We start from the raw sequence: 13,269 nt of genomic DNA, 5'->3' as shown, positions 1-13,269 counted from the left end.
CATTTCAACTGTCTGGTGTTTTTTCCTCTCAGGGAGGCTGAGGGCTTCAAAGATCAAGGAAATGCTTTCTACGTCAAGAAGGATTATTCTGAGGCATTTAACTACTACACAAAGGCCATTGGTGAGAATGCAACACTAGCTTTGTACACTAGTTTAGTAACAACATGCTAGGCCATAGCGTAGAGAGCAACTGTGTAGAGAATTTTTAAGGATTCTCAAATTATATATTTCATATTTAACTGGATCGTTAGAGCCAATTCTCATTGACGACCAATTTGAAAATTCAGCGAATACTATTTTATTTCAGTATCCAGACATGCTGATATGTTTCTCTGGAATTATAGACTGTTGTTTTAAGGTGATTGATTACAGGCGTGACTCTTGAGAATATGGTTCCCTTTTTGTTTTTGTCAGATGCATGTCCTAAAAACGCCAGTTACTATGGAAACCGGGCGGCCACCCTCATGATGCTGTGCCGCTTCCGAGAGGCCCTGGTGGACTCCCAGCGGGCCGTGCGGCTGGACGACTGTTTCATGAAGGTCAGAGTTCAGCCTGCTTGCTTCAGCGGCGTGACGTCATTGTAGAATTGGGAGTCGAGCATAGGGTTGTCGCGATACCAATATTACAATACTACATTTTCGAACTCAGTCCTTTAAGAACCTACTTTATATAAAATATTATGTGCTGTATATTGGAAAATAAACATCATTTTGACTGTTTTCCTCAAGAAATGGAGACAGTGTCATGTTTTGTTTCCTTGACATGATACTTTTGAGTATCACAATTAGAGCCCTACCGATAAATCCGTTTGCTGATATTATTGGCCGATATTGTCTTTTCACAAATATATTTGTATCAGTCTTCCGTCTTTAAAACGACGATATTATTTATACATGAATTAACAAATAAATCCACTAATCTGAGCATAATCTGAGATATTACTATAATTTTCCCAGGTTTGCCCTGAGATGGCTCTCTAGCAGCAGATCGCAAAGGGTTTATTGTGAACAGTAGTAGGCATGCTGGTTTGATGATGCAACCGCATTTGAAAAATTAATTAATCAAAGTAAATCAAACTGGCTATATACATTTCACCGATGCAAAGTTCTCACTTTGCTAACATTAGCGAGCTAGCAAAGTATTTTTAGCTAGCATGCCTGGCAGTCTGTGCTGCTAATGACTGGACTGGTGGCGAAAGTTATACAATAACACTGGTTGAAGTTATTGTCTGTGCCTGTCATTCAGGCCATGTGCTGATATTGTGATTAGATTGTTACTAGCTAGAACGAGTTGTGACTCAAATGAGTGCGGCAAGCATAAACGATATAGCCCTTGGTTCTCTCCAGACCTGACTGCCCTTAACCACCACAAAAACATCCTATGGCGTTCTGCATTAGCATCGAATAGCCCCCGTGATATGCAACTTTTCCGGGAAGCTAGAAACCAATATACACAGGCAGTTAGAAAAGCCAAGGCTAGCTTTTTCAAGAAGAAATTTGCTTCCTGCAACACAAACTCAAAGTTCTGGGACACTAAAGTCCATGGAGAATAAGAACACCTCCTCCCAGCTGCCCACTGCGCTGAGCACAGGAAACACTGTCACCACCGATAAATCCACTATAATTGAGAATTCAATAAGCGTATTTCTACGGCTGGCCATGCTTTCCACCTGGCTACCTCTACCCCGGTCAACAGCATTGAAACCCCCACATCAACTCGCCCAAGCCTTCCCCATTTCTCCTTCTCCCAAATCCAGTCAGCTGATGTTCTGAAAGAGCTGCAAAATCTGGACCCCTACAAATCAGCCGGGCTAGACAATCTGGACCCTTTCTAAAATTATCTGCCGAAATTGTTGCAACCCCTATTACTAGCCTGTTCAACCTCTCGTATCGTCTGAGATTCCCAAAGATTGGAAAGCTGCCGCGGTCATCCCCCTCTTCAAAGGGGGATTACACTCTAGACCCAAACTGCTACAGACCTATATCTATCCTACCCTGCCTTTCTAAGGTCTTCCAAGTCAACAAACAGATTACCGACCATTTCGAATCCCACCATACCTTCTCCGCTATGCAATCTGGTTTCAGAGCTGGTCATGGGTGCACCTCAGCCACGCTCAAGGTCCTAAACGACATCATAACCGCCATCGATAAGAGACAATACTGTGCAGCTGTATTCATCAACCTGGCCAAGGCTTTCGACTCTGTCAATCACCACATTCTCATCGGCAGACTCGATAGCCTTGGTTTCTCAAATGATTGCCTCGCCTGGTTCACCAACTACTTCTCTGAGAGTTCAGTGTGTCAAATCGGCGGGCCTGTTGTCCGGGCCGCTGGCAGTCTCTATGGGGGTGCCACAGGGTTCAATTCTTGGGCCGACTCTCTTCTCTGTATACATCAATGATGTCGCTCTTGCTGCTGGTGAGTCTCTGATCCACCTCTACGCAGACGACACCGTTCTGTATACTTCTGGCCGTTCTTTGGACACTGTGTTAACAACCCTCCAGACGAGCTTCAATGCCATACAACTCTCCTTCCGTGGCCTCCAARTGCTCTTAAATYCAAGTAAAACTAAATGCATGCTCTTCAACCGATCGCTGCCTGCACCTGCCCGCCCGTCCAYCATCACTACTCTGGACGGTTCTGACTTAGAATATGTGGACAACTACAAATACRTAGGTGTCTGGTTAGACTGTAAACTCTCCTTCCAGACTCACATCAAACATCTCCAATCCAAAGTTAAATCTAGAATTGGCTTCCTATTTCGCAACAAAGCGTCCTTCACTCATGCTGCCAAACATACCCTTGTAAAACTGACCATCCTACTGATCCTCGACTTCGGCGATTAGCCTCCAAAATAGCCTCCAATACCCTACTCAATAAATTGGATACAGTCTCACAGTGCCATCCGTTTTGTCACCAAAGCCCCATATACCACCCACCACTGCGACCTGTACGCTCTCGTTGGCTGGCCCTCGCTTCATACTCGTTGCCAAACCCACTGGCTCCAGGTCATCTACAAGACCCTGCTAGGTAAAGTCCCCCCTTATCTCAGCTCGCTGGTCACCATAGCAGCACCCACCTGTAGCACGCGCTCCAGCAGGTATATCTCTCTGGTCACCCCCAAAACCAATTCTTCCTTTGGCCGCCTCTTCTTCCAGTTCTCTGCTGCCAATGACTGGAACGAACTACAAAAATCTCTGAAACTGGAAACACTTATCTCCCTCACTAGCTTTAAGCACCAGCTGTCAGAGCAGCTCACAGATTACTGCACCTGTACATAGCCCATCTATAATTTAGCCCAAACAACTACCTCTCCCCCTACTGTATTTATTTATTGATTTTGCTCCTTTGCACCCCATTATTTCTATCTCTACTTTGCACATTCTTCCACTGCAAATCTACCATTCCAGTGTTTTACTTGCTATATTGTATTTACTTCGCCACCATGGCCTCTTTTTTTTGCCTTCACCTCCCTTCTCACCTCATTTGCTCACATTGTATATAGACTTATTTTTTCTACTGTATTATTGACTGTATGTTTGTTTTACTCCATGTGTAACTCTGTTGTATGTGTCGAACTGCTTTGCTTTATCTTGGCCAGGTCGCAATTGTAAATGAGAACTTGTTCTCAACTTGCCTACCTGGTTAAATAAATAAAAAATAAACATTGTATCGCGGACCATACAGATTTGAAATATCTAGCCAATACATTTTGTATTGAATAACATTGCTTGTGAACACTAAAGTGCTGTAATGATTTGAGAGTTAGGCTTTGGTTAAAGATCAGTACAAATGCTTTAAAGTTTAGATGATAGCTTAGACTTTCGAGAAGAGCGATGGTTCTGGTAATGATTCGGATATAACGTCATCTTAAAGCGGCAGTACAACATTACAAGTGCAATTTCATATTTACATTGACACTACGTTTATTAATTCAGCCAGGGCATCTACCTACTTACTGTACACCGCATATTGTCCCTCCCATAGAGATCCTATAAAGTATTCACATTTTTATAATATTCTAATTACATTTATAATATTCTAATTACATTTAGCAGATGATCCAGAGCAACTTACAGCTAGTTCATTCATCTTAAGATAGCTAGGTGGGACAATCATATATCTCAGTCATATTAAGTACATTTTTCCTCAAAGTATCTCAGCAAAGTCAGTGCTAGTAGGGGGGTGGGCAAGTCAAGTGTGAGTGTTAGTTTATGATGTTCTCTCCCTTGGCTTTTTTATGTATGTTTTGTATTTGGCTTTGCATTCCTTGAGGATAACTTAAGTTAAATCAGTTTGGCATAGGCCTATAGAAAATGTATATAATTGTTCACACCTTATTTATGTCTAGTAAGAAGTTGCAGATTTTTAGTTATTCATCGTGCAAACTATGAAATGTATAATGCTCTTAAATGTTAATTTTAAAAGAGTTGTTGCTAAAATTTCAGAATTAATTTAAAGTTGTCATTTGGAGCATAGTTTTTTGCACAAACTATTCTTTTCATTCCAGCAAAATATTAACATTTTTTTGGGGGCAGTTATGTCGTTAATTGGCAAATTTTTCAACCTCAAACTGGTATTGGATCCAGAAATCAGATATCGGTTGGGCTCTAATCACAATACTAGTATCGTGAGAACTTTGTGGAGCACACCAACCCTTTGTAGTCCTCCAGCAGCTTTAACCAGGAAGTATCTTTCCACCCACTGCACCACAGGGCCATCTGCGAGAGGGCAAGTGTCACCTGTCTCTTGGCAATGCCATGGCAGCCAGCCGCTGCTTTCAGAAGGTCCTGGAACTGGAGCCCAGCAACAGCCAGGCACAGCAGGAGGTGGGTCCAAGTTTAAATGACCTAGGATTATTAGACAAATACTTATACATGCATACCTAGATCTTCCCTCTTGTTTTTACCTTCACTTGACCTACTTAAAAAACTCTGGGATATTCGGGATGCTAGCGTCCCACCTCAACAACAGCCAGTGAAATTGCAGGGCGCCAAATTAAAACAACAGTAATGCCATAATTAAAATTCCTCAAACATACAAGTATTTTACACCATTTTAAAGATGGACTTGTTGTAAATCCAGCCACAGTGTCCGATTTCAAAAAGGCTTTACGACGAAAGCACACCAAACGATTATGTTAGGTCAGCACCTAGTCACAGAAAAACACAGCCATTTTCCCAGCAAAAATCAGAAATAGAGAGAAAATTAATCACTAACCTTTGATATTCATCAAATGACACCCATAGGACTTCATGTTACACTATACATGTATGTTTTGTTCGATAAAGTTCATATTTATATCAAAACATCTGTTTACATTGGCGCGTTATGTTCAGTAATGTTTTGCCTCCAAAACATCTGGTGATTTTGCAGAGAGCCACATCAATTTACAGAAGTACTCATAATAAACATTGCTAAATGATACAATTGTTATGCATGGAATTATAGATAAACTTCTCCTTAATGCAACTGCTGTGTCAGATTTAAAAAAAACCTGTAGGAAAAAGCACACCATGCAATAATCTGAGTACGGCGCTCAGACACAAAAACAAGCCATACAGGTACCCGCCATGTTGTGGAGTCAACAGAAGTCAGAAATAGCATTATAAATATTAATTTACCTTTGATGATCTTCATCAGAATGCACTCCCAGGAATCCCAGTTCCACAAATGTTTGTTTTGTTTGAAAAAGTCCATAATTGATGTCCCAATACCTCCTTTTTGTTCGCGTGTTTAGTACACAATCCAAACTCACGAGGCGCGGGCAAGTCCAGGTGAAAGTTCAGACAAAGTCATATTACAGTTTGTAGAAACATGTCAAACGAAGTATAGAATCAATCTTTCGGATATTTTTATCATAAATCTTCAATGTTTCAACCGAAGAATTCCTTTGTCTGTAGAAATGCAATCGAACGCAGTTAACTCTCACGGGAGCGAGCGAGACTGAGCTCGTGGCACTCTGCCAGACCCCTGACTCAATCAGCTCTTATTCCCTCATCCTTCACAGTAGAAGCATCAAACAAGGTTCTAAAGACTGACATCTAGTGGAATGACCCCATAAACACTGTATATTCGATAGGCAATGACTTGAAGAACTACAAACCTCAGATTTCCTGCTTCCTGTTTGGATTTTTTTCTCGGGTTTTTGCCTGCCATATGAGTTCTGTTATACTCACAGACATCATTCAAACAGTTTTAGAAACTTCAGTGTTTTCTATCCAAATCTACTAATAATATGCATATCTTAGATTCTGGGACTGAGTAGCAGGCAGTTTACTCTGGGCACCTTATTCATCCAAGCTACTCAATACTGCCCCCAGCCATAAGAAGTAAAAAATCTACTGGAGAACCATTTTGGGTTTAAGTATAACTTATGAATCAGTGAAGCTTTTAGTGAGTGGTTTAAATATTTAATAATTTTAGCCCCCCAACTCATTCATTATATAAATAGGCATGTTTAATTTTGTCTGGCTTTACAATCCAAATAAAATGAAATATTTTTTGCTTATGTGGTTTAATAAACAAGTCAGCTGGAGTTGGCAGTGCCATTAGTAAGTAAACTGTGATGGGACCAAAGAGTTAAATCAATATGATTTTTTTCTCCATAAATAGACAAGTATTTACCTCCATGGTTGCAGAATCTTATATATTTTTGCTAACTTTCTATTGAAATTAATTGGATGTTCATTTATATTTTTTGAGATGTTGAATACCAATTATGTCTACATCCGCCCATTTTATTGGTAAATTACAAGGTAGTGTAAACAGTTTTTTTTTTTTTACGATTCAATGCGTAATATGGTACACTTGTCATAATTACGTTTTAATCCAGAGAGGCTAGAAAAGTGATCAAGATCTTCAATGAGACTGTGCAGGGATCCAGATTGCGGAGTCATCGGCAATCTCTAGTCAAACTAGAGTCATCGGCATACATCGACACTTACGTTTTTATCCCCTGAATTTCTAACCCCTTGATGGTCTTGTTGAATCTAATAGCTAGCATTTCAGTGGCCATAATAAATAGATATGGAGACAACGGTCAGAAGACCAGGCCTGTTATCTTCGATGTTTCATAATGTTCAATTGTTTAAAGTAATTGTTGTAATATATCGTCCATGTAAAAAACCTCAGGATGAACAATATCTGGGAAAACCTTTTTTTATTCTGTGCTATGCATTTCGCCAGGATTTTCGCATCACAACATTGAAGTGTAAGAGGCCTGGACTGGATCTTTATACTTACCACCTGGGTCCTGTTTTAGTAGTAATGAAATCAGACCTAGAGTACCTGAAAGTCTACCATTTGTATAAAAGTCATTCAAACTAATAATGGATCTTTGAGTACATCAAAAAAGGTCTGATATACCTCTACTGGTTATACCATCAAGCCCTGGATTTTCTAGACCTTTCTTGCCTCAAAGTTCCTCCTCTGTAAGTTGGCCTTCACACGGGTCTTTCTGTAAATGTGTTAATTTTACATTATTATTATTATTATTATTAGGAAAGAAATCCTTACAGTTAACATCATTCAGTGGAAATGGAGGAGACTGAAAAGAAAACATGCTGTAAAAAATATATATATATATATATATTTCTCCTCTGAAGAGGAGGAAAAGGTGGAGTGGTTAATAAAAAAATACAAATTATTAAAGAAGTTGGTGGAGGGGTTAATAAAAAATAAAAACACATTTTTAAAAAGAAGAAAAAAAGGTTGATCCATGCCCTATTGGGGCGGAGAACCGTGACAGATTAGGTGGGAATAGGAGGACAACTATCAGTAATTTTGGTAATGAGGATTGTTGTGAACAGTGGTATTTAATGTTGAGAAATAGGACTAGAACCCCCCCCCCCCCTCCCATGCTACACATTAGTCGTCCACAATTGCCTGTGGTGAATTGACACACACGACAGTGTCGTCCAGCACCAAAAGTGTAATTATTAATAGCCTAAGCTATTACTACTTAATGCTGTTGGGGGGGGTGACGCCGAGTCAGTGATAATGGATATCGCTTCTGGAGGCCTGGAGACTCTCGTAGTGGGAGGGGTAGAAGGGGAAAATGTTCCCAAAGCATTAGAAGCACTAAAAAAGACCAGCACCAAGAAGCAAATAAATAGTGAGTAAAATTAGCCCAACTGGATAAAACTGGTACATATTATGCAGCAGATTGACAGTTTAAAACCAGCCAAGAGTGTATGGATGCAACCTTAGTGTGGAACACTGAAATCAGAGAACGGTCCAGATCACATTACGCAGGCATCCTAACAGCTTCTGTCTCAAGGCCGTCAGACTGTTAAACAGCCACCACTAACATTTAGTGGCCGCTGCCAACATACTGACTCAACTCCAGCCACTTTAATAATGGGAATTGATGGAAATTATGTAAAAATGTATCACTAGCCACTTTAAACAATGCCAGTTAATATGTTTACAAACCCTACTTACTCATCTCATATGTATATGTATATACTGTACTCTATATCATCTACTGCATCTTGCCATCTTTATGTAATACATGTATCACTAGCCACTTTAAACTATGCCATTTTATGTTTATATACCCTACATTACTCATCTCATATGTATAATCTGTACTCTATACCATCTACTGCATCTTGCCTATGCCGTTCTGTACCATCACTCATTCATATCTTTATGTACGTATTCTTTATCCCTTTACACTTGTGTGTGTATAAGGTAGTAGTTCTGGAATTGTTAGGTTAGATTACTCGTTGGTTATTACTGCATTGTCGGAACTAGAAGCACAAGCATTTCGCTACACTCGCATTAACATCTGCTAACCATGTGTATGTGACAAATAAAATTTGATTTGATTTTATCAGCAGCATCCTTAAAATGGATCAGGCAGTAGACAAGAATGAGGCGACGAATAAGAGAACTAGACATATCCAAATGGCATGCGCATAGATTATATGAACAGAAGCAAGAATTGGCTTTTGTGCTACACGAGTCTAAACCTATACCAGGAATTAGAGGAAGCCCTTGAGGATAGACAAGAACAAATTAAACCACTTAAGGTTGCGCTTCAACAGTATCAAAATTAGTGTAGAGGTGGTGACATCTGGTAGGCCACCATTATACCCCTCTCTTAAAGAGGAAAAAAAGCGATATGGTTGCGAGAGAGGCACATTACGATTCCGGTTATAGTAGTCCCGGACTGAATAGTAGATCAGCATGATTCAGGTAATCATAGAGATGTGCGCCCAGTACGAACACACGCAACCTTGGTTACATGTTATCCGGGACAAATATTACCGGAGGAGGACAACACTATTCCCGATGACGTACATCCCCACCTATGGAAATTCTGTAAGAGTTATATGGAGGCCAATTAGATGGTGGTCCGATCACATACGGCCTCCTATTAATACTTTAAAAAAACTTTTGATGCCAGCAAGAATGAGACTAGGAAGTAATCAAGACTGCTAGCTTGATTAAGCCATGTATATCTCACTAGGTCAGGGTTTTTCAACCTCAATATATCCACTAGTTCTAATGTAATGCATCTTTGATCTCCTTTAGTGCTTGAGGGTGATAGTTTGTAGAGTGATTTCCTTTACGATCCATTGAGATACTTAAAACCATATTATAATCTCCCACCATAATAATATATTCATTTGTGGATTGTTAGCTCAATAGATTATTATATATATTTTCGAAGAAGTGTGGATCATCATTATTTGGCCCATATATATTAATTAGCCAGATCTTCTTTTGGTCCAATAGCATATTTAAAATAATCCATATTCCTTGCGGATCCATTTGCACAAAAAAATGTATTAATTAGTATAATCGCCCCTTTTGAGTTTCTTTGCCCATGACAAAAATATATTTATCCCTCCCAGTCCTTTTTCCACCCAACTTCATCTATATTTGTAGAATGAGTTTCCTGTAAACAATAAATATTATATTCTTTCTCTTTTAGCCATGTCAATTTTTTTTTTAATGATCTGCTAAGCCATTACAATTATATCTGGCTGTACTTATTTCCCCACTTACCATAATGATATCCAAGTTTCAATTATGCTTACCACATCCAATGTTTGTAAACTTACCATTAAAAAGCACCAAGATGATTAAGTGTCCATATAGCTGTACCATAATAATTTGCACTGTTAAGCATATTGTAGCTGCAACTTTGTAAACCTCCAATTGTCATAATATTCCACCCACTAAAACCTCCCCCCATATCTAGGTTTGTTGTCACTAAGACCATCAGACCACCTCCCTGACTCATGACACACCTTTGCATGACGCAAACCCTTGGTCGCCAATTGCCGTTGGCCAGAGGGAAATATGGGCAGTCCCAAGATAACATAAATATCTATGAGGGTGCTTAAGAGAACTAACCAAATAACATGGAAAGCAGTCAAAAAAATAAATAGTAACAATAATAAATAATATTCAGAGAAATAATAACAGCACAATCTTATAAATGCATGCTCATATTTAGAAAGTCCTAGCAAGGCTATAAACATGTCAGCCCAGCCTGCTCAGTTCATTGGATTCAATTGTTCGAAACATTTTGAAAAAATGGAGAGAAAAACATAAATATATTGCATTACATGCAAGACATATTTCATGTAGTCCTCATTATATCCTGTTGTATTTTGACAAAAAAAGGAAGAAGGAAAAAGGAACATAGATTCTAACGGTCGCTAAAGAGTCATCTTGGGCATCACACTGCCCATAAAGGAATACCCAAGTTTAACTTACAATTGACTCTGACACAGCCATGACACGATAGCCAAGAATACATGCAGTACTGACAATCCAGAGCGAGTAAACCTGTAAAACCAACCCTCTCTCCACCCAGCCTGTACCCCTGCACACTGACTCGGTACCGGTGACCCCTGTATACAGCCTCATTATTCCTATTGTGTTTTTATAAAAAATGTATTTTAGCCTACTTGGTAAATATTTTCTTCTTCTTGAACTGCACTGTTGGTTATGGGCTTGTAAGTAAGCATTGCACGGTAAAGTCTACCCTTGTTGTGTTCGGCGCATGTGGCAAATAAAGTTTGATTTGATTACACATTTTGATTTTTATTCCAGGGTCGTTGCTCTATCACCTCGGCTGTTTTACACCTAGACCTATATCATTAGGATCAATTATATAAAAACCTCTCTTTACTGTCACTACAGACGAGTCATGTTCAAACATTCATACGCTCACACACCAAGTGGCCTCACAGCCTAGACCTATATCATTAGGATCAATTATATAAAAACCTCTCTTTACTGTCACTACAGACGAGTCATGTTCAAACATTCATACGCTCACACACCAAGTGGCCTCACAGCCACCGGCTGGGCTTTCAGCCCCTTGTTACGGGTTTAGCAGGGAACCAACCCCAGTCAGGAATTACCCCCTAGGATTTACCCTCTGCAGGGACTAGCTTGCTCGGCCTTACCTTCCGGGCCTTACCCTATTCTTTATGGTACTCGCAGGAACCAATCCACTCAGGATTTACCCCCTACAACTTACACTCTGCAGGGACTACCCTGCTCAGGCTTACCTTCCGGGACTTACCATATACCATGCATTTACGACCGGTCGTAATACAATGGGACTACTGAATAAGCTCAGGCTTGTTAGGTCCATATCCTATCATTGTTCAGCCTACGATTCTCATCTCCTTGATGTCAAAATGAGTGGTAACCGGTATAGGAACTGTGCCTGCCTTGTGTTTGTGCCGGCTCCTGCTCCACTGATTCGGTCTCCACAGTTTGACTTAAAATCGTGGTGAATCCTGCCAACAACACCAACTGACAGAGTAAAATTAAGACGGCTAGTGAAGCTCAAACCAAGTTTACTCACTCACTGGGTCACACAGCTGTATAAGACAAATACATATTTAAACAAACACATTTATACCTTCCTATGCTGAGTCTCCTTACACATCTGGACAGCCAATACATCTATGTTGCTAGACAGGACTTTAGTGATTCCTGTTCTTTCTCACTTCATCTGACCTGACCTTGGCCCAAATTCCTCATTCCTCCCCAACTCATGGCTGTCCTGTTGACTTGAACCAGACTGTGGCCCTCCTCATTTCCATAGGATACCTCATATCTAACTATAACGTGTTCTGACAGAATGTAAACTTTCTGCGTTCCCCTTTCTCACTCAGTACATTTCCATACCCTCAGTTCTAATATGATAACATGAATAAGGATATGTCATAGATGCCAGTACCCATCACAGTCAAAAGGCTATATAGCCTATTATTGAACATGCAACTGATGTAATGAAGCAGCTAATAAAAACAATTTTCAAACATTTGCTAAAATGAAAGTCGAGGGGGATACATTGTTCTAAATAGTGCACCTAATGTGAGCGGTTCCATATGTGACGGAGATGAACATCTGTTAGAAAATTAGAAAGAGGGGGATTCTAATAGCAAGAACTAGGATGGATTGCTAATATGACTAGGATTGTGCTTTTGGACAACGAATTAATGTTGATATGAAAACCAATAGAACAAGAGAGAAATGCTGGTTAATGGCACGAGGAAGTCTATAAAAATATTGCCTCGACATTTCTATGGTTGGATTATGGCTAGACTACTTTGATGCAAGCTAATGCATTCCTCATTATTTAAAGTAAAGCAAAACGTTCATGTTTCAGACAATTATATTGCCTTAAGCTTACATTGTAATGTGCTGATAGCCTGTCTACCGTTGATTTATAGCCTATGCACTCAAATTGCAAATGGGATGTCCACTTTAATTACAAATTGAGATTGAGAAATAATAGTAGCCTTTTTTATCGTGGCCATCAAAGTTTTAATGCGTTATTGCATTTTAAAATTGTTATTTGTTGCCCGATGACTGGGCTTTTAAAAGCACACATTTCACTCAAGTGTCAATACTGCTCTCGCGCTGTCTGACAGGTGATAGGCCATTCCACTTTATAAACTAGGCTCTGTATGCTGTGAGAGTGTGGTAAAAAATAAGATAAATGACGACCCAAAAAAATACACACTCTGCAATTTAATTCCACTAAGTTATGCACATTTTACCTATAGACCGATAAGCATCACTAGTACCAATATGTGCTGTAATTTGTTGATTCAACTTAACTGTCATTACAAAAAAAGACATTCCATTGCATGAACCACATCATTTAACATCATTTGAATGAACATTATACATTACCATGGAAGTTATTGCATCACAATTCCAGGCAGCCATTGCGAGTGTATCCATGAGTTTACCAGTCAAATTGCCACACGAATGCCGTGCC

General features: G+C 39.7%; 1 protein-coding gene across 1 annotated transcript in view; it reads left to right on the top strand.

The window, feature by feature from the left end:
- The window catches only part of LOC111967638 (dnaJ homolog subfamily C member 7), a 60,432-nt gene that overhangs the window by 11,848 nt on the left and 35,315 nt on the right, over positions 1-13,269 (top strand). The window contains exons 2-4 of the mRNA XM_023992831.2: positions 33-121; positions 415-539; positions 4,715-4,828. Coding sequence (XP_023848599.1) covers positions 33-121; positions 415-539; positions 4,715-4,828 — 328 coding nt within the window. The remainder of the gene's footprint in view (positions 1-32; positions 122-414; positions 540-4,714; positions 4,829-13,269) is intronic.

The sequence above is a fragment of the Salvelinus sp. IW2-2015 genome, linkage group LG8 (assembly GCF_002910315.2).
Source record: "Salvelinus sp. IW2-2015 linkage group LG8, ASM291031v2, whole genome shotgun sequence".
NCBI lineage: Eukaryota > Metazoa > Chordata > Actinopteri > Salmoniformes > Salmonidae > Salvelinus > Salvelinus sp. IW2-2015.
Note: the sequence above shows the minus strand (reverse complement) of the source record. Positions and strands in the feature narration are given on the sequence as shown.